The sequence below is a fragment of the Myiozetetes cayanensis genome, unplaced genomic scaffold (genome assembly GCF_022539395.1).
Source record: "Myiozetetes cayanensis isolate MyiCay16 unplaced genomic scaffold, myiCay2020 scf22, whole genome shotgun sequence".
Taxonomy (NCBI): Eukaryota; Metazoa; Chordata; class Aves; order Passeriformes; family Tyrannidae; genus Myiozetetes; species Myiozetetes cayanensis.
In genome coordinates, this window is record NW_026087434.1 from 7,257,644 (window position 1) to 7,282,847 (window position 25,204).

At 55.7% G+C, this 25,204-nt stretch overlaps 1 protein-coding gene across 5 annotated transcripts; it reads right to left on the bottom strand.

Moving 5' to 3' along the window:
- Positions 1-5,429: 5,429 nt before the first annotated feature.
- Positions 5,430-24,976, bottom strand: CYGB (cytoglobin). 5 transcript variants are annotated; one of them, XM_050319238.1, is made up of 5 exons: positions 24,418-24,976; positions 14,423-14,654; positions 13,737-13,865; positions 8,932-9,055; positions 5,430-5,864 (listed from the first exon to the last, which is right to left on the bottom strand). In XM_050319238.1, exons 1-5 carry the CDS (start codon positions 24,558-24,560, stop codon positions 5,542-5,544), a joined length of 951 nt encoding a protein of 316 aa, XP_050175195.1. In that variant the 5' UTR covers positions 24,561-24,976; the 3' UTR covers positions 5,430-5,541. The 5 variants fall into 5 exon arrangements, with proteins under 5 accessions (XP_050175195.1, XP_050175194.1, XP_050175197.1 ...); XM_050319237.1 differs by lacking the exon at positions 24,418-24,976 and adding an exon at positions 17,941-19,262; XM_050319240.1 differs by lacking the exon at positions 8,932-9,055 and having other exon boundaries at positions 5,667-5,864; positions 24,418-24,971.
- Positions 24,977-25,204: the final 228 nt, after the last annotated feature.

Below are 25,204 nucleotides of genomic sequence, written 5' to 3' on the forward strand. Positions count from 1 at the left end.
TCCACCTGGGCCGGGCGGGGCTGGGGGCGGGCCCGGGGCAGGGCCCGGGGCGGGTCATGGGGCGGGGTCTCGGCCCCACGCGTGGGGCTCCCGCGGGTCCCCCCGCCCGCCCCTCAGCGGCCCCGTCCCTGCGGGATCCCCCATGGGCGGCTCAGCCCCTGCCGCCTCCCCCGGGCCTCTGCCCCGTGGCAACGGGCACGTGGAGCTGGGCACCGCCACCGGGGACCGGCGCTGCCAGGGCCGGGCACGGTTGGGACCGGGCGCTATCAGGACTGGCCACTGTTAGGGTCAGGCTCTGTTAGGACTCGTCACTGTCGGGACTGGACACTATCAGGGCCGGCCACTGGGCACCAGTAGAACCAGTCACAATCAGAACCGGTCAGTATTAGGGCTGGTCACCATTAGGACTGGCCACCATCAGTACCAGTCACTATTAGGACTGGTCACCGTTAGGGCCGGCCACTATTAGGACCAGCTAACATTAGGACTGGTCAGCATTAGGACCAGTCAGTTTTAAGACCAGGCAATATTAGGATCAGTCACCATTAGGATTGGTCACCATTAGGACCAGTCACTCTTAGAACTGGTCACTAATAGGACCGGTCACCATTAGAACCAGTAACCATTAGGACTGGTCACCACTAGGACCCACAGACATGGCCTCCTGGCCCCAGTTCCAAGCACTGGGTACTCTGAGGTGCTGGGCAGCGTGGCAGGCACAGTGCAGGCTGGCACAGCCCCGAGGGCTCTGCAGGCCCAGGCACATCCCAGCAGCCAGGCCGGGTGTGGGTGACTCAGGTGGGGCTGGGGCAGTGGGCAGCGGCTGCAGGGCCAGTCCTGTCAGCTTTTACAGTGGCTCATCCAGGGCCTGGCACAGCTCAGCCCCCCAGAGGCTGCCACTGCTCCATCACCATCGGTGCTGGGTCGCTCTTCTTCCACAACAGCCTCACATTCAGCTTCCTCCCATCCTGGGAGAACGTTGGTTGCCATCAGGATGTGGGGGCTGAGGGGAGACCTTTGCAGTTCCAAGGAATTGCTGAGGCCTCCTCTGTACAGGAGGACACTATGCCCTGGATTTTGCCACACAATAACTTGATTCACAAGTTGCAGCAGGTCTCAGGTGAGCGCTGACTGAATTTACAACCAGGACCAGGGATTTTATGCCTCTCTATCCAAAACTGCAATTTTCCTTTATATTTCTCTGACCTGCAAACCCACTGTGCTAAAGGGGTCCTCAGGTCCAGCTTGGACTCACTGATGCCTAGTAGGGCATTGAGCTTGTGCTCCCAGCACCACTCCACCTTCCACTTTCATGGCTCAGCAAATCTGCTCCCGGTTTCTGGTAGAAAAAAGGGTGGGGAAAGCTTTTGGTTCCTGCCGGTTCCTTTGAAGTTGTGATTTGAAGCGGGTGGAGAAAGGGAGAGCCTGGCAGGTGCCAGGATGGGTGTCTGGGCACGGACACCCCAACGTGGGCTGTGCCACAGGGTGGGTGAGTGCTCCCCATCCATGACTCAGGGGTGAGGGAAGGGTGAGGTGGCGCTGGCAAGTGGGCACCTGTGCCAAGATACCAGGCATGGACTTCTCCCTGTGTTTGGGAAGGGACAGAACAACCTTTGGGTGTGACAGCAAAGGCTGACAAGAAAACATCACTGCCATGGCCCTGCCTGCATTCTGCTCCAAGGTTTGTGTCCTGTGGGATGTGTCTTTCCATGGAGGAGCCAGGCAGGCTGGCAAAGCCCACAGAGGGAAAGAGGGGAGGGTGTCTGCCACCTGTGCCAGCCCTACTAAGCATTGGGCAATAAGGAAGCAAAAGAAATATCTGAGAAAACCCCAAGGGAGCGAGGACAGGGTGTTGCGTCACTGCTGGGGAGATGCTCAGCAGAGCACTTCCCTCTGTGGAGCAAACCACCCACAGCCTGGCCAGGAATGTTCTGGCTGGCCTGTCTCCAAAGGAAAGCAGGGAGGGGACACAGTGCTGTGCACCCTGGCATTGGGAGACCATCCCGTGCAGGATGTTGGGAGCCCAAGGAACGATATGCCAGGCCCAGGGCTGGGACATCTCAGCAGGAGACATTCCTCCTCCTTATGCCATGGAACCCCCCAAGGTGGGATCCGTCCCCAGCAGCCTGGGGCCAGGCGAGGTCCTGCAGCTCACTGCCCACCCAAGGCTCAAGGCAGGGGGCTGCTGCCAGGGCAGGTCCTGTCCTTGGATATGGGGACACATTGCAGGAGATCTGAGCAGCATCAGTCTTCACTGGAAACCACAACTGAGAAGGTTTCAGGGGATTTTTAGGGGCCAGCTCAGCCCAGCTCCCCTCAGCCTTGGTATCCTGTAGCAGCAGATGAGCCTTACAGTCCCTTTCCAATCCAAACCATCCCATGATTCTGTGATAATTCAAGTATGTTGAAGGAAGGCATTTGCTCCCACAGCAGCTGCAGTTTTTCATGCCAAAGATGCTGGTACACAAAGCTGGGTGCCAGTGGGACTGTGAGATGTGACATAAGCCCAGTTGTCCTGCTCTGGAAGAGCTGGCAGAGCTGTGAGGCTGCTCCCTGCTCCCTGGGGAAAAGGAGCCCTGCATCCCATGAGTTTGACCTTCCCTCTCACCAGGCACCTCCAGCCCTGGCTGGGGGACACAGATGAGCAGTGTCATGGGATGTGCTGGATCTGGGAGTAGCTGGGGAATGGCCTTTTGGGTGGGTCCCTGCCTGTGGAGGGGCTCCAGGAGCCCAGTGTCAGCTCCAGTGACTTTTCAGAAGCACTGACACAAGGATGCTTGGGATAAAAGATTCTGATTTTTACAACCTTGGAGTTTTTGTGTTGTAAAAACCCCACATTCCCATCCCAAACTTCAATCCAAGGTTTCCTTGTTTTTCCAGCTGCTTCCTAAAATGTCCAGGTTCTCCAGGCTTTTTTGCCATTGTTGGCTCTTCACGAGCCCCACATCCGGGTGTGAAATCCCCCCAGTTGTCTTGAGTTGTTCCCACACACAGACAGATGGGTTTGGTTTGTGTCCCCACATCCACTCATCCCCCGGCCTCTCAGGACACAACCTGGGGGAAAAGACCTGCACGGAGGGGACACATCTTGCCCCAGCCCTCACCACGGGTTTGACACCCCCGTGTCCCGCTCTCACGCTGTCTTACCTCCCTCAGGGTTACAAAATGCCTGTCCCTGCTGTCACCACCCCCCGGGCCCGCTGGGAGCCAGCAGAGCCCTTGGCAGGCTGTGCCAGCGCCGGGTGCTGCAGCTCCTGGATCCTGCTGTGCTGCCGTTCCCGGTGTGAACGGCAGAGGCCAGGCCGTGGCCGCGCTCTGAGCGGGATGGAAGCTGTTCCAGCAGCAGCAGAGTGTGCTCAGCCTCTGCCGTCGCTCAGCACTTCCCTTTCACCTCCATCCCACCAGTGTCTGCTGCCCCAGCCCCGCTGGTTCCACGCTGGGTGTCACAGCTGTCACCCCCACCCAGCCCCTGAGGGACACGAGACACCCTGGGACCATCTGGTTCTTGGTGCTTCACACAAAGACAGAAGAAGTTTTTCCTGTCAGGCAAACTGGGAACTCGGGTCTGCTTCTGTGAGGGCAGAGCACATGGAAAAGCCCCTCCGAGCCTTTCCCACTGGCACCACAGCGTTGGTGGCAACGGTGCCACCCAGCTGTGCGGCAGATGGAGCTTGTCATGTCATCCTCGCCTGCCTGTCCCTGCTGCTCCTCTGCCCCAGCCATCGAGGGGCTGGGAAGTGGGGACCAGCACCCATCACCCACCAGTACCGTGCTCTGCAGCTGCCCTGAGCTTGGTCACCTTTGCAGACATGGGGATGCTTCTGCTCGTCCCCAAGTCCACTGCCTGGGGAGTTGGGGAACCCCGATATCTGTCCTCAAAGGCACTGCCATCCTGAGAGTCTGACTGAGCTCCTCTCAGCACACAGACTCCTCCAGACACAGATATTAATGGGAAAATTTGTACTTTTACCCCTTTCAAGCACTGTTTCCTCCCACCCTCCCTCCCTCCTTGGCCAGCCTGCAGTGGGAAAGCATTAAGGAATAAAACAATATCAAATGTAATCAAAGGCAGGCTGGTGAGAGTTTGTCTTCTGAAGTTTCCTCTTCTTTTATTGCTTTCTCGAAGAATAAACATTTGGGAGGACTCTAGAGTGATTTAGTGGAGCAGGAAAGGGCAGGAGGCTGAGAGCTGCCTGCTCCCTTTGATGGTCCAGCCTTGGGGATTTTCTGCCCAGTCAGATGATAAGGCTGGGAAGAGCTTGACTTGGTGGGGACCTGTTTCACCACCCAGCACTGGGGCTGGGATCAGCAGGAGCTGCTGGGACAGGGGCTGGGACAGAGGATGCTGCTGTGGAGGGGAGGGCAGATCAAAGTGGGCAAACTCACAGCAGTTCAGAGGAAGCAATGACCTTTGAGAAGTAATATTCCTTGCCCACTGCTATTTATCCAGCACTCCCAGTGGCTCCTTCTGCTGAGCCTGACCCTGTGATGGGCTCAGGATCCATGCCTGGCTGAGAAGAGGCTGCAGTGTGGTGTTCACCAGCATTCACCTTCAGAGAGGTTCCCCGCCTGCCACCGGTGCCGAGCCAAGCTGTATCCAGCAGCTGGTGTGGGAAACAGAGCTCCATCAGCCCTGGCCTCTCTCGGCTGGGGAAGAGCTGGGACCAAGGACCCTTCAGCACCCCTCAATCCAGCACCCCAGGGGAGGCAAGGCTGAACTGCCAAAACAGGCACTTCCCCAGTGCAATGTCACCAGCACCCCCATCTCTGCTGGCATCCCATCTCTCCCTAGGCACCCCAGTGCCTGCAGGCACAACACCTCTGCAGACACCCCAACCCTTCAGGCAATCCATCCTCTTTGTCATCACCTCAAACCCTCTGCCAGCCTCTGGTCCCAAAGTGAACCATGATATGGGTGGGTTTTCAGAGAGTGGGGGACAACCACTGTCTCACTGACCCCCTACCCAGCCATCATCACCAGGATTATTTTTAAATCAGGTTCCCAAAGCTGACAGTACCATTTTCAGGACCTGCTTCCTGCCTTTTGCTCCCTCTCATCACCTCCAGAGCCAGTGCAGATGTCACTCAGTGCCCTGGCAGGCACAGGCCATTAGATGTAGGTAGATATAAAACAGATCGTTAAATCCTGAGTAAAACCATAATTTGCTGTTAGCAGAGCCCCGAGTAATGTACAACTCTTGGCAGAGAGATGGGCTTTCCTAAGTTTAAAATAAACCAATTTACCTGCCCATGCACTGCTGGGCTTTTTGTCCAGCCAATCCTCTACCAAGAAATCAATAAAAATAAGTGAAAGTATTTGTGGTTATTTACTGAAATATCTAAAGAAAGTAAATGAAAACCACACTGTTGCTTAGAAAAGTATCCTCAAACCAAATCCCCCTGCTATATAAACATAAACCAAAGCAATGTGGCAGAGCCTGATGATTATTTTATTTTAGGAGCTGTTTGAAACATCAGCCTTGAAACAACAGCATCTGCGGGACAGTTTTCTAAAGCCTTCCCTTAAAGCAAATATACTTGTCAATTAATGAAAAGGGTTTGTAATAAACAGCAGTAGATGTCCCACCTTTTTTTTTTTGGGCTGGGAGTCCTCCCAGCAGCAAAGTCCTTGGGTGATCTCGTGGTGTTTAGTGCGAATACGGGAATATTCAATGGGAATGTGCTTTCGGCGGTTTGCTCCCCAAGGAGAGGGCAGTGGGGGGATGGGAGTGTCCCCCCCGGCCAGTGCAAGTGGAGAGCAGAGGGGGTTCCTCTCCCTGCGCGGTGCCGGCTGCCGGGGTTCAGGTGTCCGAGAGCACCTCGGTGCCTTCGGCGCTGCTTCCTCCACCAGCGCCCGAGGGATCCTGCAAAACCAGAGCGGGATTGGGCTGGGCTGGGGGCTGCGGGCCATGGGTCCCACCAGCCGCAGTGTCCCTGTCACCCTGGGGCACGCTGGGCAAGCGTGGTTTGCCAGTCATCCCCCCCTCCCTCGGATCCCAGCCTTCCGCTCCAGGAGTCCTCCTCCTGCTCCTCTCCCCCATCCTCCCTCTGCCCCCGGCTTTGCTCTTTCTCTCTCGAGTGCCTGGGAGAAGAGAAACCTGGCTGTAAATTAACCGGGAGGATTTTTCAGTCTGAGATGTGCACTTCTCCCCCTCCTGCTCCCCCCTCCCGCAGCGCTGTTGTTTCATCTCTCGGCTGCCAAACTCCCGGGAATTAATCCCGGCCGGCGCTGACAGCGTTTACATTCGGCGCTGCTCAGATAAACCATATCAGCCGGCGCAGCTGAAGAGGAGCCGGGCGCGGAAGGAAGGGCTGGCTCCTGCTCAGTGTCAGCCCCACCAGGATGGGAGAATATTTTCCTGTCTTTTTTTTCTTCTCCCTTCCCCTCTTCTTTCCTCTGAGCCAGGAGCCACCAAAACCACCTCACTGGTGAGGGTGGCCATGGCGGGGGGAGGTTGTTCATACAGCAAAGCCTGGAGCTCCTGGCTCTTATCCTGGTGCAGATAATGGAGAGGGAAAAGGGACATGTCCTTCAAGCTGGTGGGAGCCTGCAAGCTCTACCTCTTGAGGCTTTTCACCCTGTGCCACCCAGCACACACAGGAGCACTTCTCACTGCCAGCTTCTGTGGAGTGGGGTTTAATAGTTTTTTAATATATATATTAATAACTGTAGTGCAGTTATTGTATGTGCTCTATTTTAATCTCCCCCTTGCAGCTGTATTTCTGTCTGTCCCTCACAGTGACCTCCTGGCTCTCCCCTCTGCTGTCAGCGGGGGCCAGCAGGATATGGACACAGGGTGCAGATGTGCCACCTCTGATCCCACATCAGCACCAGGCTGGTAGAGCCATCGTTCCTCCAGCTTGTGGCAGGCACTGGGCAGGGGAGCACTGGAACCTGTGGCCAGTGGTGTGGGGTGCAGGGCCTATCCCAGGGCTGGAGCACAGGAGACAGGCTGGGAACACATCCCTTGCTATGCCTTCACTACTGAATTCCTCTCTCCCTCCCATCTCCCAGCCCATAAAGCATCACTGGGGCCATGAAGGTGATTTCTCAGGGCTGGACCTCCACCAGATCTTTTGGGCAAGGAATCTCTCCTGGAGAGCAGCTTCCCCAGACTGGAACACTTGGAAACAAGGTTGTTTTAGCACCCCACAGGCACAGGGCAGCCAGAGGGTGTGAGCCCATCATGCTGGTGCCTGGGTCAATTTTCCAGAGGGCTGTGACCCGCAGCCTCTCACCCTGACTCCTTTTCCACCAGCACTTGCAGAGCACTGGCATGGCCACAGGGTCCAGGTCACGGCATGATCGTCACAGCCACCCTGACGTGATGGGATCTGGGGGTAAATATTAGTACGAAGTGAAGGGCTGTGTACATATTTTTTCCCTGCAAGGTAATGCTGAAACTCCCGGCTCCTTTTCAACAAGCTGTTGGAAAAACCAGCCCTGTGTCAGTGCCCTCCAGGCCACTGCTGGTCCTGGCTACTCTCAGCTCAGCATGCAAAGGTCTAAGAGCTTGAGATCCCCACTGCAGCCTCCCCACTGCAGAGCAAACCAGTCCTTTTGCCCATGTTTTCCAAGCCGATGTTTCCCATCTGGAGCATAGCAGCGTGCAGGCTCTGTTGACTGTTTGCTTCCACCTGGAAGTGTATACAGGATGTGGCAGAGACTCCAGGGATGGCTTATTAATCACATTAACAACACCAAGTGGTTTTTCCCCCCCACAAAAAAAGGCACAGTGGGAGAAGAGAGATTGAACCAGGCAGTTAATTGTCTCCCCATGTGGGTTGGCCCCAGTTCTCTCCTCTATGGCCAAGGTTGGTGAAGCTGTAGGGAAAGAAATAGGTTCCCCTTGCATGGACACCCCAGTTGCTGTAGCCTGGGGACCCCAGCTCAAGTGCCTGCCCATGCAAAAGCTACTCCACCATGTGCAGGGCTGGAGAGCATCACCACTGCCCTCAGCCCAAGAGGAGACAAGTCACCTTCAGGCTCCCCAAGACCCTGGACAGCCTCCAAGACACCAATCTCTGCTCTCCTTCCTCTTAGAACTCACTGATTCCCCCCCAGCCTCAGTCCTAAACTGGGATTGCTCCTCTTAAAATTGCTTGTGGATGGGTGCTGGTGGTTTCTACCACCCTGATGGGGTGGGTTTTCCCAACCCTGGAAGCCTGTTTTGTTCTTGGAGTAAAGAGGAGCACGATAAACAGGATTGCTTAAATTTCTTTTCCAAGCCTTGTGTGCCAAGGAAATTGGGCTTATGGGACAATAGCATGAGTCTGTCTGTCTGTCCATCCACCCGTCCTCTGCCAACAACTTTGGAAAGGTTGGCCAGTGCTGACTGAATTTGACAGAGGTCTCATACAAGTCATGGGCCTGTTTTGCAAACAAGGGAGCTGCAAAGACCCATGGGGGGAAACCACGACGTGACCCAACCGTGCTGGGATCCATCCCACTGCAACGTGATCCAACCACAGCGAGAGGCACCAGGGGAGCTGCAAGGGATAGAGGCACGGAAAATGGGGCTCCTGCTGCTCATGGAGCTGTTTGTTATTTTTACAGGCTGGGAACTGTCTCGCAGCCCTCAGTGGTTGTGGCCATTGCATCTTGCAGCCATCAGCACACATTTTGGCCTGGCTGGGGTGGCAGAGGCACAGGAACAGCTCCTGATCCAGGGAGAGACCCTGGAGGTTTGCACAACGTTCCTGGAAGCCAAGTCAAGAGCCCAGAGGAGGAGCAGACCTTCCCCTTCTACCTGTGCTGGTAAGATGCCTCCAGCCACCTCTCCCACCCTTGTTGCAGAGAGCAGGGAAGGGCACATCTCCTCCCTTTGCTGCTGCTTTCCAGCTACAAAGCTCCCTCACCATTCCCTCAGAGTTAGCAGGAACCCCCAGACCCACTCTGGCCACGGGGCAGCCCCCACGACAACCCCTCACCTTGCAGCCACCCCGCCAGAAAGAAACCAAGCAGAGCTGGAGGGGGTTTGATTGATTTATCCACTGAAGATACAAGTTTCAGTTTAATAACACCATTTTGTCCGGTTACAAACATACTAAAAACCTACAAAAAGAAAAACAAGTTACACCCATCGTACACGGAACGGCCAAGTATAAAACCAGCACAGAAGCGCCGAGAAACACGAACATGAACAGTATCTGCAGCAGGAACAGGAAAGACACGGAGTTACATCAGACCACGCCAGCTCATGTCTGTGGGTCACGCCGGGACTGGTTAAGACATACTAACAATTAGAGACAACGTCAGCTATGGAAAATAATTAGCGCCCGCAGCCTGTCGAAGAGGTCAGACCCAGGCGGGTAGTTTTTATCCCTCCCTTTCCCTAAGTTGGTCCAAGGTTAGCACACGGATTTCCCTTCCATCCATCTGTCTGGTATCACTGGTGCTGGCCCCAGGCAGCCCTCGCACCGACATTCCCGCACCAGGGCAGCTTCCCTACGGCAAGGGGCAGGGAAGGCTGAGCTCTGGCACCAGAGTCCAGCCTGACAAAATCTGGTCCCCACTGAAGTCACTGGGCACCCCCCAGAGAGTGGGGAGACGCTGGGATCCCCTTTTCTGGGACAAAGTGGAGCAAAGTGGCAGGGATGCAAGAGGACTCCTGTGGGAGAGCCCATGGCTCGGCTGCCTCGGAGATTTGTCTCACCACAAGAGAAGACAAGGGTGGTGGCACAAGGTCCCTAAGGGTTGTGGTGGTGCTGGGGCATCTCTCCAGCTGTTCAGGTGCCTGTGGAGCTAAACCTACCATGAATATTGGCCATAGGGATGGACTGGATAGGCTGGACAGGATCTATGCCCCATTGCAACACAACACTTCCCATTCCCTCCAGCGCTCAGCTCCCTCTGACCGAACATTGAACTTGGGGTGGGGCGACAAGGGTTGGTTGATACGAGTGGGTGTCCCCAAAGAGAGCCAGGACTAGGTGTTTGGGGGAGAGAATCTGCCCCAGGTACACCAAATTCCCCCCTCACTCAGCATCCATCTGCCTCTGGCAGGGGGCAAAAGGCTTTCCCACCCAAATCACAGGTCCAAGCCCAGCCCTGATGATAATCCCAATGTGCTGGCTGAGCCAGGGGCTGGATTGGGCTGGGGGACAGAGGGATCCTCCCTAGGGCAGAAGAGAGAGCAGCATGTGCTGGCATCATGCCCTGAGCCCCAGCTTCTTACTTGTGAATTCTGGGGGAAGGACTTTGCAAATTGGTCCCTACCTGCCACCACCAAGGAGAGCAAAACTGAACCCACAGTGCCCTAAGCTCAGCCTAGGAGTACCAGAAGGTGAAACATCAAAGCCCAGAGAGCAAGATCTGAAGCAAATAGGAGATAAGGGGGTCCCCAGTCAGCTGTGGAGGGTTCAGGGATGGGGGGTGGATGGGGCTGGCAGTAACAGGGAATGACTGTGAGTGTGTGTGTGCGCTGGAGAGCCACGCACAGAGCCAGGACCCGGCCTCCTGTTCTGCTCTTCCACTCGGCATTTATCAGCCCTGTCACTCTGGAATTGCTTTTTTTTTTTTTTTCCTTTTTCTGTTCCTTTTCATCTCTCCCCAGATGAGAATTTTCCCCGGTTTAAGCAATACCTCCTCTGCTGCAGGCGGCAAAGAGGGGGCGTTCGCTTTATCTCCTCCCCCCCGGAGCTTTGCCCTGGCTGCCCTCCTGCTTCATGTTACTTCCTACGAAACTGGTAAAAATAAACATGTTTTTGTTTGCATCTATTGGACTGGCCTGCAATTTGGCTGATGGGGGGGTGCTCCTCGAGGGACAGCAGCTGCACACATCTGGATTTGCTTTAGGAAAACGTTCCTGGAAAAAACCCCAAGCCCAGCACACACATGTGTGGGCGCACGAGGCCCTGGGTCAGTTTTTTTCTAGGGATGTAAAAAAAGAAAGGAGAAACCAAGTGGGAGGACCTCTCTGCTGCTCCCCAAAAACCAAGGCACTCGGGTGGGTCAGGTACAAACACGAGGACTTTCCAGCCCCCCAAAGTGGCTTCCCTGTGGACTGGGAGCCCAGTTTTGGTCGTGGGAAGGGAGGGGAAGGGCTTGCACTGCAAAAATAAAATTCCCACCTGGACAATATTAACCTCGAAGGTTAATGTGCAAATTTTGTCTGAAGATGAAACATCCCTGTACGGAAACACCCCTGGCCCAGCATCCCCAGAGCACAGAGAGTACATGAACTCATCAAAAATATGTGCTGCTGGCCTAAAGGTTTTGGCAGAAACTGAGGAAGCTGTGCTCGTGAGAGTCCTGTGATGTGCACACACAAAAATATAACCCAACAGTCTTGTCCAAGCGATCGCTCTCCAGTCCTGCTCTGGAGCAAAGTCAGTGCTGAACGGGTTTTTCCCATCCATCCCTGACCTGGGCAGCAGCAGCTGCTTGAAGGATGCCTTCACTGACATGAGGGATGAGCAGCTGCTTTGACACCCTGATGGGAGCCAGAGGCAGCAGCTGCTGGCACCTTCACCAGTGTGGGCTGGTGGGCTGAATTTTGGGGATGTTGGCTCTAAATGACAGCCCAACCCATGAGCAAAGGCAGCATCACCTGTCACCCTGTGCCTTCCTTTTACAAACCCCTTGACCTCACACCCTGCCATGCCAAGGACAGCTGTGCCCTGAGCTGTTATTTCCACCCAGACCTCTATGGACACCCAGGACGTGACATCACTCCATCAGTTGTACTGTGGGACATAGGAAGGAAAGAACTGCAAGGCCAGATTGGTTGTAGTGACATTACTGAAGCTCTGGAGCTATTCTGGGACTAGCTCTGGTCCTGTGGCTCTGCAGGAAGGCAAGGGAGCACTGGGGAATGCAGCCAAGAGGTTTAGAGCCTTCTCCAAATCCACTTTGCCCAGAGCCAGGGCACTGGGTGATGGCACAAACTCCTGTCTGCATCCAACAGAGCACTCCAAGGAGGGGCACATTAACCCAGACACACCTGCCCTGCTGCTCTGAGCAGCAGTCCTGAGGTCACACCCCAGCCACGGGCAGTGCTGACATCCTGGCACAATGGAAAGGGCAGGGCTGGGGTCCGTGTCCCCATGGCAGGGGGATGTCCCCAGGGTGCCCGTGGGGATCCCAGAAGGAGCCATGGACTCTCTGCCTATCCAGCTGGCATCCAGGAGAGGAGCTGGTCTCTCTCAAGAAGCTGCCAGCTCTCCAGGACAAGTAGTGGAGTGAGGCCAGAGGAAATCTTGGAAGGGAACCCCCTTCCACTTCAACAGATAACATTGCCCTTAGTGCTAGAGCTCTAAAAATAAGAGACCTTTAGGGAAATACTGGATGACAAGGATTCCAAAGCCTCCCAGCACATCTGACACATCCTCAACCCTTTGCCAATCAGTTCCCAGAAATCCTACAAATCCAACCACTCGTGGGCAGGAGGCAACGGGGTTGCTCCTCCTCCCTTTTTCTGTAACTGCAGGGGAAACTGAGGCACAAACCAAGCAGACTGACCCAGAGGCTCAGCAGGAGTTGGTGTTGGAGGTGGGATGAGTGCTGCGAGCCCTGCAGCCACTTTTTGGGGGGCGGGGGGAAGCCTTTGTCAGGCACAGACAGGAGCACTGCCGTCCCTGGGTGGGGGACACAGCTCCTGCATGGGCTGAGTTCTACCAGGCACTTTATTTGAAGGAACCCAGTTTCACCAAGAGGGCAGGAATATGTAAATATACAACAGGTTATTTATGAATTTTGACAGAGAAAGGACCTTTCTTCACACTCTGAAATCCCTCCTGCTGTGTCCATGCCATCTTTCCCCTCCTGATCCCAGCCTGAAGCCCCCCTTTCTCACCGTGCAGGGCAGAGCTGGATAGACAGACCTGCACACACCCCCCAGGGCAATGGCACAACATGTGCCACCCAAGCTCATCCTCGGGGAGCTGAGGGGCAGTGGGTGGACTCACCAGCTCCCTACATATGACACAGGGATCCCACCTACACACCATGCTCCGAGCCACGAGGGGAGGCAGCCCAAAGGCAGCCCCCTCCTTCCCCACTCTCTCACGCTGCAGGAGCACATCTCTCCCACCCCCTCACTCCCTCCAGCCCCAGGGGGTTTGCAGCAGCCAGCCAAGGACAGGGACTGTGGGTGACAGGAGAGGCTGCTGCCAGCCCAGGGCGCAGGGTGACGGGCACCGAGAGCGGTGTGGGCACAGCTGTCAGCTCTGCCACCCTGCCTGGTGACACACAAAGTGCAAAGCAAAGCATTTTCAATGCCAGCTGGGCAGCTGGACGTCTCCATAAGCACTGTGCCCCCCCAAAGCCGGGCCTAACCCAGGGGCTTTGCGTGGAAAATGAGGGTTGTGTTGCTCTTCACCGAACGGGGCTGCAGTGCTTGTGCAAGGGACCTTGAGATGGCGCAAGGGAGGTGCAGGATTTGGGAGGGGGTGGTGGACAGGCCAGGACAGTAAGATGGAGCCAACAACCAGCGCTCTCCCCTCACCCTCTGCATCCCCTTCCAGCGTGCCCTGCAACTGCTTCACCCCGACCCACCCACACCCTTCGTGGCTCTACAGGTTTTTTCAGCTTATGTAGTTTGTTTTTAAACCCCGTGGAGATCAAATTGTGACTTGGCAGCTGACAGAGCTGGCCCTACCGGGCTCCCCAGACTGAGCAAAGATCTTGAGAAGAGACCAGAGTGAAGTCCTGGGGTGAGTGAAGCCCTCCCTGCCCCTCGCCTGGCCCCGCTGGCCGCTCACAGGGTGGCAGTGGGGTACTGAGCCCAGCCCACCTCCTTGTACGCCGCCGTCACGTGGGTGTAGATGAGGGTCTTCATCTTGGTCCAGGCACCGTGAGCCTCCGGGGTGAAGTCGTTGGGGTATTCCTCAGCAATCACCTCCACCAGGACACCAGTGAGTTTCTGGAAGGAGGAGGACAGCAAGGGGTTAATAACTCTGCAGGGAGAAGCTAACAGCATATTTTGCTTTTTTCCCCACAAAAACCGTCGAATCCTGCTGCTGATTTCTGGGAATGAGACCTTCTGCGGGACTGACAGGGGTCCTGAAGGTCTGTTGACACTCCTGGGAACAGACAGGGCAGGTAACCAGAGACCAAGGCATCATGGGGTGCCTCAATTTGGGCACCTCAAATTATTGAGTCCCAACTATAATGCTTGATTTCTAAAAGAAGGGATGTACAGCCACGAACATGCCGGTGGGGCTGTGAGCAGGACACAGGTAGGCTGGATTCCCTGGGCAGGGGAATGTACTGGATACTCCAGTGACTGTGTGTGGGAAGGGTGGTATGTGTGGGACAGTGTCACAGTGGGACACTCCAGCAACGTGAGGAGCAACCCCTACACCCAACCAAGCTCCTCTGGGCAAGGACAGGCAGCATCAGTTCCCCACAGCTCCCTCTCTCCTGCCCTCTTCCTAATTTCTAAAGCACCCCAAAGATTACTTTGGTCCAGTCCTTTACCTTAAAGTAGACAGGCTCCACTTTGTGCTTGAGGGCATGGGCTTTGCCCACCAGGGCCAGGACGGAGGAGACCTTTTCGGAGTCATTGAGGTTCTCCACCACAGTGTTGATGGCACCCATGACCCGCCGGGCGTGCTTACGGAGCTGCAAGCTCCTCTCCATCTCCAGAGGGTCCTCCATGTGCTTGAACTGGCTGAAGTACTGCTTGGCCGAGGGGAAGTTCACAAAAAACCTTCGAGAAAGAATCGGCACGAAATGCCGTCAGGAGGGTGAGAGCAGGCTGAGGGGTTAAAGCAAAGCACGGAGCGGTGGAGCTCCCCCCCCTGCATCTGACACTGCCAGGGCTGGTTTTCCTACTGAATCCCCCAGCATTCAGCTGCCTGAAAACCAGCAGGTTGATGCCTTTCTCCCAAACCTTCCCCATCTGCTACAAGGGCATCACAGCTGGATATTCATCTACAGAGGCAAGACGGAGTTCTTGACGCCCAGAGATTCCACCCAGGTGCCAGATGCTGTATTCATGCCCACATATATCAAAACACGCCTCAGAGAGCTGGAGATGAGCATGAAAAACCTCTCTTTATCTCAGCCAGCCCCTCCCTGCCCCTCTTCCTCGGTCTCACAGCAGCTTCTTGGCCCCATGGGCTTTATTCCTGTATTGCCACCCCGAACAGTCTCCCCTTACCCAGGTTACCCCCAGCTTTCACAGGTCAGTCTCCACCAGCACCTCAGCCCTGGGCTCATCTGTGTCATCTGTGCCAGTAAACACTTCCCCCAGAACAAGAACACCCCAAACCAGCCCCTCTGAAGGGGCCTGGGGACCCTCTTTTCTGCAGGATTAAATCAACCCCACCCAAACGGAGCTGAAAGAAGTTCAGGCGTGGTTGCAGTTGATGTGCTGAGCTCCCCTGGGAGGCGGAGGCTGGAGGGGGCTGAAAGGGACAAGGTGACAGGGTGCAGGGATGCCACCACCACCCATGCCAGCAGTGCAGCTGGTCGCTCTTGACAGCTGGGGCTGACACTTGAGTCACATTAACCACCCCCTTCCACCCAATTTATGCAAAAGAAAACCACGTCAGTCTTTGCTCCCTGCATTCACCCAGCTCTCTCCCTCCTACTGGGCTCTCCCTGCCTCCTGGACCAGAGAAGAATGCTCAGGAAGTGGCAGAGGGCTCCCAGGCTGTCCCCCATCATCCCTGGGTCCAGACAGACTCCCTCTCTAGCCCCCTGCCTAAGCACCATCCCAAACCATGTGAACCTGAACCCATCCCACCACTTTTTCCAACCATCACTACTTCCCTCCAGAACCAGGTGGGATCCTCTTCCCCACTCACCACTCCATGAATAATCGCAATATTGAGTACCAGGCTCCTTACCACTCTGCTATCCTCCTTTCTCCCCCCTCCCTTCCTTCCCCCGCTCCCTTGGCTTGTGAAAGCTTGGGGGCATTGCCAAGGAAGCAGAGTGAAGCAGTGCCTGGAGTGCACCACCGCTTCTGTTGCTTCCCAAGGCATCTGGGATTCATCAGATGGCCCAAAATAGGTATTGGAGGTGTGAAGAGTGTGTGGTGGAAAGTGGGGGGGGGGGGAGGAAGGAAGGTGGAAGGACGGGGGAGACAAGGTGTTGCTTTTAAAACCCAGAGGGGACCCATGACAAAACTCCCCTTGTTATTGTGCAGCCTCCTCCCCCCCCCCAGCACAGCTCCTGCTGACACATCTGGTCCCTGTCAGGAGAAATCATTCCCAGGCCTGGCTGTCTCCAGCTCCTGTCACCACAGAGATGCTCAGCCTGGCTCTTTCAGCAGAAGGGGGACAGCAAGGGGGGACTGACCCCTCCATCACCAGGAATCTCAGCATGCCCCTGCCAAGAGAAGGACCAAAAGGAGCCACTGGGATCATCACCTCTACCTCTCCCTGCTTTTGGCCAGATATGCCAGGAGCCAAGATTGATTAAACCCCCAGAAGTCCCCAACCTGGGTGAGACCAAGCCAGTGAAGGATCCAAATATTTGGTTTCCAACCTTTCCCCACTTCACAACCCCTCAAGGTGATGCCTCCAGGGGAGCTGAGCCCACCAGCTTTCCCAGGGGACCTGCCATCAGGATGGCACTGGTGCTGGAGGATGTAAAGCCAGCAAACCCTCAGCTCATGTGCTCCATCCTGTGTCTGCTGGCTGTCTTTGATGGAGAACTGAAACAGAGGAGCCCAAACCACCTTTGCTTCAAGTTGAAAAGCAAATCCATGGCTGGCCAGACCTGCAGCCACCTCTCCTTGGAGAGCAGAAGGCACCTGAGGCAAGAACCTCTGGCCTCAAGGTTATGTTTGAGCTGTGGAAGCACGAAGAAGAGGGAGGGAGGCTCGCTGAGTGGTAGTTGTTAATAAACAGAGAAGATTAATTTAACACAAAGGTTAAATATAACCAGAGGAAAGGAGGGGGGGGAAAGGAAGAAATAAAATAACTCAAACAATAGAGAGTTAGAAGAGGTGTCAGTTGGGGTTTTTCCATCTACAGAACATTTTGAGAGTTCAAACATCACAGGCTCTGCAATTTTGTTGGATCATTATGCATGTGTGTGTGGTTTGGGCTCTTTTTCTTCATCAGAGTCATTAAAAAGATGATATTTACCATTGCATATCGCACAAAATGATGATTGATAGAAACCAGATGCCTGCATACCGATCTCATTAAATTTCTTTTTAAGCGATTCCATTCTGCACCCGCTAATTTGGACTCTGCCAGCTACATCTGGACCCAGCGGACAGGATGTCAGGATTGCTTTTCCTCTCTCTTTTGCCCTTTTAACAACTTTAAGGACACAACCATTCCCAGTAGCAGAGCCAAAGGAAATAATTAAGGTGGAAACCCACTGCAGTTACTGGAAACCTGTTTTCTGTTAGGGAGGAGATGCCACTTCTCCTCCCATCTCCCTCATCTTCCTCCCTCTCCCTAGACCGTGCAGAGCAAACCCTGCATGGAGGAAATCTCCAAGCCCAGCCACCTCCTTCCCTCCCCAGCTGGACAGAGGACAAAGGGGTGCTACTCACTCAGTGCCCTCAAGCACCTAAACCCTTAATGCTTCACTTACCCTGTGTGTAAACTGAGGGGGAAAATGCTACTGAGCCCCCAGAGCTGCTGGGAGGCTTCAGCTGAACCCCCAGCCAGCACTTGGAGACTGTTTTTTAATAGATTTTCATGGAATCCTTTAGGTTGGAAGGGACCTTTAAGATCACCGAGCCCAGCTCTCAACCCAGCCCTGCCAAGCCCACCACCAAAACACGTCCCCAAGTGCCACAACCACATATCTTTTAAATCCCTCCAGGGTTGGTGACTCAACCTACCGATGCTTTCATGTTTTCTCTCGCCTCGTCCCTCTACGTGGGAGAAGCTCTAAGGCAGCCTGGAGCCTCTCCCCGTCCCTTTTCAAACCTCTCCCTCTGCTCGGGTGCCTACAAAGCAGCTGATAATGGGTAGGCAGGTGGTGTGTGATGCTGCTATTTATTATGCCGAGGGCTGTCTCACCGCTTCGCCTGCACGTTCCCCCTGCTCCTCCCGGCCACCTGTAGTCTGTCATCCATCTTCAGGCTGGGGCAAGGGTGCTCCCAGTGTTTACAGCTCCCAGCACAGGGTGAGAAAGGTCTCAGACGTGTCAGTGCCACAGCCCAGCAAGACAGAGAAAGGGGAAGCAAACAGGAGTGAGAAGAGGATGGTGCCTGCTTGCTCCCATGTCCTCTCTCTGAAAGCTCTTGGACAGGTGGAGGTGGTGGTGGGCAATGTCTGCAGCTCTGGCACAGGAGGGCTGGAGACAAAAGGGACAAGCCCCCCATCTATGCACTGATGCTAAATTCAACTTTTTCTGCAGCTGAGGGAGAAGAGCTGTAGCTGCCCTTCCTCCAGGTGAAGGCCACATCCCGCTGCAAAGCCTTGGGAGCAGAATCCAGCACAACACTGAGCTGTGCTCAGAGGCTGTAATGCCTCCCCTTCCCAAGGGCAGATGGACCAGGACACCCCAGGGAGATTGGGAGTGGACCCAGCAGCAAAGATACCACCAAATACATTTGGACATGAGCTAGCAGCCCTCAGGGGCATGTCCTGCTCACTTGTGTGTTCACCACTCACACCTCCAAGTCCTCATGGCTGTTGTCTTCACCTACCACGTATGTGGATTCAGCCCAAAGCCTCTTGGCTGCATGGATGAACCTTTAGGGCAGGGGTAAAGACATCTTTCATAAGTGAATTAACAGCGACAAAGTGCCTTTCCCACACACCTCTGCTTTCCTACTTCCCTTGCAATCCCTACTGCTCAGTGCCTTCATGCACAGCATCCTCCGCAGTCCCTCCATGTTTGTGTCCCTGTCCCTCTCCACTGGCTTGCAAACCATTGTCCAAACCATTGTCCAAACCATTGTCCCTGCCCACTGGATGCAAGCACCATGCTGGGATGGAACACATCAGGCTCCTCCACCCCACCACCAGCATCTCCCCCTGCACCCAGCATCCTTCCTGCAGCCCTACGAGGCCCAGCAGGGTCTATGGGTGTCAGGAAATGATGTGAAAACAAGACTCTTGCCTCCCAGGCAGACACACAGTGAGGATGGAGCTTTCTGGACCCTGGCTGCGTGTCCCTGACCCCCAGGGACTGCAGGGGGGTTTGGACCTGCAAGAAACCCCCTGGCCAGGTAGAGAGGGGAGTGACAAAAACTCACAGGGATGTGGTTTGTGTGCTGGGACCCGCCATCCGTCCAGCAAAATCGGGACCCTGTGTTTCGCTGGTGTTCACCACCACACCTCTACCATCCGATGCTCCCACGGGGTTTTCCAGCGGCCCCGGCTCTCAGCGCTCCAGCGGGATCGCCAGCCAGCCGGCACTCTGCGTTCCCCAGCCGCGCTCAGCGCCTGCCAGCCTGCCGAGGGCTGTCCTGACATTTCCCTGCCTTTAATGAGCCCTGAAACTCCGCAGGCGGGCGCTCGCCCAGCCGCGTCCGGGTGCAGCCCCGCTCCGCTGCTGCAGCCTCATTAAGGGAGCCGGTTGGCAGAGCCGAGACTTGGCCCTCGCCGCCTGCTCTGGAGGAGGGATTGATTGTCAGGGCTGGTACCAAAGCATCCAGCGTGTCCTTAGCCACAGACAGGGAAACCGTCCGGGGAAACCGCTCATCCCCCGTGCCTTTGCTTCCCTTGGACAGGGACGTCCTTGCAGCTCTCGGCGGGTCAGGTGGGATCTTTCTACCCCCGTGTGGTTCACAGGCAATGCAAGGGCAGCCCTGGGACAGGGGGCATGGGAAAGGCTCTTCTTGGGTCACCCTGAGAGCTGCTGACAGCCCTGAGGCTGTGACTGGGGCAGGATGTGCCACAGGGATCCCCACACAGCCACCTCGGCCATGAGGAAGGTGAAAGGGCTGGTCCCGGGTGCTGCGATCAAAGAGACGACACAGTCACAGGAAAAGGGGCTGTTTTGAGACTGAGCTTATTAAACCCACACTCACCCCTTCACCGTTCATGGCAAGGCTGTTGGGTTGGGAAACATTCCTCGTGCACGTCCTTGTCAGCAGACAATTGTCCTGCTGCTCTCTGGCCCTCCCTGTCCCTGGAAAAACATCTCCCCACCTTGACCACAATGATTTGTGAGCATGGGACAAGCCATGGGACGGGGACATCACTGCTGGTCCTTTCACTGGGCCCTTTTCAAAGCCAGATATTGCGTCTCTCTGAGCTGCTCTGCTCTGAAATGTGCCCTTCAACAGCCAGGAATGGAGCCCTACAGACGCCTCCACGAAACACATGTTGGCTTTGGGGGTAGTTGCAAAATCATTTCTCTAAATGCCATTTTTGTGTGGATTCAACCCATATTTTTTAGATTCAGCTAAAAAAAGAAAAAAAAAAGTTTTCTGCATTGCCAGACCCATTACTCAGACTTTTTCCTGTTTTAACCTAAAACTTCCAATAATGTCTGGCATCCAAGGAGTGCTTTCATATTTCAAAGCTCTTTGCAAACTGTCTGAATTCAGGTGTGTTTGCTCAGACTGTGTTTCAACTCAGACTGTCGAAATCAAGGGGTTTGACCCCGCACTGACAAACCTTTTGCTTTTCCCTTCTATACCTGCTGAGAGTGAAAGAGCACATCAGAAGTGATGGAGAAGGTAACAACGCTGGAAATTCAGAAAGCTGATGGGTCTGGAGTGGAAATGCAGGGAACAGTGAAGGAGAAGCCCCGTGGAGGGGGCACAGCCTGTGGTGGCCGTGGCAGGTTGCGTCGCCTGCTCTTGGCGAAGCATTGACATTTGCTACAGATTTTCCTGGGATCTAATAGAAACCATTCCTGGGTTTTATCCCCTGATGGGACCCGTAAAGTTTTGTGGTCCCACATCTGTGGCCGTGGTGCGTGTGTGTGGGTGTGGGAGCGAGTGTGTGTGCCGGTCGGGACGGGCTGCGGTTTTAGCCCCAGAGTCCTGGGCTTAGTTGGGGTCTGCAAAGGACCGAGGGTCCCAATCCCCCACTGATGCTCACCCATGGGTGCTTCCAGCCCCTGTGTGCCATGGAGGGCTGAGCCACCTGGGTGTGCATCCCCCAGCCCAGTCTCAGAGCGTGGGGTACTGGCAACAAACCCCTGGGAGGGAAAAGGGAGACCTTGAGGGGTGATGGCCACGTGCTGGGGGGCTCCTGCACTGCACAGTGAGGGCTGATGCAGGTGCCAGAGGGGCTGAGGGCTGCCCTGCTCCCCTGGCACACCTGGGCTCCCCACTGTGAGCTCTGGAGTGAGGGGGGTTCAAGAAGGGCTGATTCCTAAATTACAGATGGGGAAACTGAGGCACAGCAACGAGCCTGGGGGCATGGGGAGGCTATGGGTGAGCTGCAGCCAGGGGCTGCCATCTGTGCCAGCCAGCATGGCCACTTGGGAGTGACCCAGCCAGTACACACGGCCCCAGATGAGCAGCTCCAGGCTCCAGCTGCAGCTCCAGAGCCAGCGCCAGCTCCAGCAAGGGTTAAGGCAGCTGTGAGAAGGAGCTGCAGAGGCCCCTGAGCTCCCAGGGAGGAAGATGAGTGAGGCAAGGAGACTGTGCTTCCTCCGGCTCGAGGCTCCCCACCGAGGAAATTGTCAATTAGTGACATAGTTTTAACCACAGAGCACAGATTCCCAGGATCCGGTGGCTGCTCAGCCGTATTCCCCATTATTTGTGTTTGTGTCCCCCAGGACCCCAGAGCCCTGTGAGATCAGGGACCCACCATGCTGGGGGCAGGACCCCAGGGGTTTGCTGTGGCTTCAAGCACTAACAGCAGCCATGAGGGATGGGAACACGATGCCCAGCTCTGAGCCTCAGTTTCCCCATTGGCAAGGCATGGAAGGGCTGGGGGTGGAGGGGTGGGATGCTGGTCAGGGGCAGAGGGAGATGGGTTGGGTTCCTGCAGGATGGCAGCACTGCAGTCCTGCCTTTTGCAGGGGCATTGCTGCCTCCCTGCCTCCACCCTTGGGGCACAGGATCAGACCCCAGATTAATTTCAACTTTCTGTGTCCAGAAGTGATGCAAACTCCCAGCCCTCCCCACATGGGGAAAAGTAATTCCCTGCCCTAAGCAGCTCTGAAGGGATGGAGAGGGGCTGGAGCAGGAAAGCATGGAGAGACCCTCTGCCACCAGGTCCAGTCAATTCCTCGGTCACAACACCAACGACAGGAGTGCTGATAGATTGGCCTGCTTTCACTGCTCTGGGGGTTGCACCAAATGGGGCAGCACCACCGCCGTGCATCCCCCTCCCCTCTCCCTGGCCACACATCCCTTCCTGCCTCAGTTTCCCCAGCAAGGTGGGGAGGAAGGCCAGCCCAGCACTGGTGAAGCAGGGAGGCTGACTGGGCAGCCCCCGGCACGTCGTGTGGGTGCCCACCCAAAGTGTGCCGGCCGGCTCACCTCCCACCAACCCCCACCAGTGTCTGCCCACTGCCCCCTCCCCAGCCCCGACCTCTGGAGCTGCTGAATCATGTCTTGGGAAGTGGCTGCCCGCGCCGCCCGTGCTCCCGGCGGCCTCCACGCATGACCCACTTCTCCCGGCAGCTGATGCCATCTGGGAAAGGCAGCCGGGAGAGCGGCAGCCGCCGGTGCTCCAGCCCTGGCCAGGGCTGCCCTGCTTTTGCCTGGCACGTGCTTCCCCAGGGAGCTCAGGTGGAGCTTGTGGGAGCTCACGGGGGAGTGGAGCTCAGGGCAGCAGCACAAAACCCTCACTGGGGACAGGGTGTGTGACCGGGGGGACAGCTCAGCCCCTGTGGCAGTGGCACAGGGGTGCAGGCAGGTGTGCTGCTCCATCCAGTGCTGCTGGAAGAGATGGCACCACTTCCAAATTACATCACTGTCCCTGGGGACACGCACTGAAAGTCCAGACCTCACCTACAGCATCCAAGGGAAGCTCTGGCTGAGGGAGCAGGTGGCAGGTTTAGCTGGGATGTGCCAGGGCACGTGCCATGACTAAGGATGCAAAGGCTCCCAAGGAGCCGGGGTTTGCCCTAGGAGGCAGCTCTGTCCTGCCCTGTTGTCACAGCAGGGGAAAACCTTCACCTCAGTGCCACAGCTATGCCTGGAATCAAAGAACAACGAACTGGACAAAAAACTTCTACTGGGAAAGTTTGAGTCAGGACCAGAGCTTGGCCACATGGTCCCTGCTGCCACACCTCGGTGCCCCTCGTGCCCAGTGTCATTCTGGAATCTGCAAAGGGGTCTTGGTAGGAAAATCCCACTACAGTGCTGGCAGCGAGACTGAAGGGAAATCATCTCTGCTTACCAGCACGACCAGAGAGGTTCTGCTCCCCACAGATCCCATGGGCTCGGGGTATCAGCTCACAGTCTATTGGAAAACTTTGGGATTATTATTAGCAAACGGCACATCCATCCAAAGAGTTCTCCAAGCACCCAGAGTCCCCTACTGCAGGAGCAAAATGGGAAGGACACAACCCAGTCTCCCATCTCCAGTCTGGGATGCCTGGTGTTGGGTCCAGGTGGGAGCCTGACCAGGGACATCCCAGCATTTCTGATCCCTGGGATGAGTGGTGGGAGCTTTGACTCTCTGGACAGCATCTTTGCTGTTTAACAAGAGGTCAGTGTGGGCATCTTGTCTGCCCCTCTCCTCACTCTGCCCATCCTCTTTTCCCCTCTTGAATAAGGGAAACAGCCTGCTAGTGCTGCACCCCACTGACACCCCAAAGTCCCAGCGTCCATGTGACCCTGTGGGATTCCTGCCTGATGCTTTCCTGGGGTACCAGGACATGGTTGCACCCACAGGCAACACAAGAACTCCCACCTGCCTCTGCTCCCCACCTCAAGAGCATCTCCCCTGTTCTGGTTTCAGGTACAGACCTGAGACCTCGAGCTGCCCGTCTGTGCTGCACAGCCCCACGCCATCGGGCGATGCTCTGCACCCCGATCCCGGGACTGGAGGATCCCTGTCCTCCCACTGCCCCCATCTCCTGCCCGTGCCCCCCACGTCCCCCTTCCACCGCCAACTTCAGTGCCCTCCTTCCCGCCGACGCTGCCGCCGGAGGGACAGATGGTGCCCTCGGAGACACACCTGCTTGGGTTTTATCTTGGCTCCCAACTTGCATTATTTCACCCGCCAGCCTGCTACGCACCCGTGCCATCCGCACGCAGCTCACTGGGGGGGTGTCAAAACCCAGACCCCCAACCCACCCAAAGCCGGCGCTGAGCTCCCCCCGCCTCCACCGCCCCTCCAGTCCTGTCCACAAGGTAAGGTGACCTTTGCATGGAAGCAGCTTCCCCCAAAGTCCCCGGCGAGGCTGCCCCCTCTCCCTGAGCCGCCGCCACCCAGCTCAAAGGTGTGGGAATCCGAGGAGCGCTGTGAAACCCTCCCTGCTCTCCCAGGCAGTGAATACACCCAGCCAGCTCCCCACTCACTGTCATTCATCTCTGCTCAGTTCTATATATTGTTCTGCCTCTTCCTCAGCTATAAAGAGATTTAGTTGGATTTGCTGCTTCCCTTTTTTTTGGTTTGTTTTTCAAATACCTGATGAGTATGGAGACCCCAACGTCCTCGCAGTTTGCATATACTCTGCTCCATATCTCTTGAATAACCTTTTTCTCTGCGTCTGAGATCTCTTCACTTCTTTCCCATCTCTCAATCTCCATTTCTCCCTGGACTTTCTCCATGAAAAACAGCCGGCAGGATCCTCCGGGAAGCCAGGAGGAGATAAAGAGAGATGTGTGTGAGCGGGTATATCCTGCGAGAGGAGACAAGGTGTTTGCTCGGCGGCTCTGCGACGTGTGGATGTGTATGAGAGTGTGTGTGTGTGTGTGTGTGTGTGTGAGTGCGAGCTCGGCTGCCTGTCGGCGTGTTTATATATGTAATTTAAAAAATATCCCGGAGGGTTGCTGCGTGCAGTCAGATCTCAGATCTCCCAGTGCTGTCCATGGCTGTAGTTAGCTTCAGCTCGCCTCGGATGTGTGTGGCTGACTGATGAGGAACTGCCTAAAAGTAAAATATTCAAAGGCATTGCAAGACCAGCCTCTTCACCAATGTGTGAACGTGAGCTCACTTTCTCCCTCTCTCCTCCTCTCTCCCACTCCTCCCTCCTTCTCTCTTTTTTTTTTTTTTTTTTTTTTTCTCCACGAAAGGGAGGGATGAGAGAGATGTTCTGGGCAACATCAGGACGGTGCTGGCGGGGGGAGGTAGGGCTGGAAGTTTTTTTCCAGCCCTTCGTAAACAGCTCAGAGGAAATTCAGAATCCGAAGTGCTGAGTTAAAGTTAGCCCAGCCTCTGGCTGCCTCCGAGTTCTGCCTCGGCTCTCCTCTTT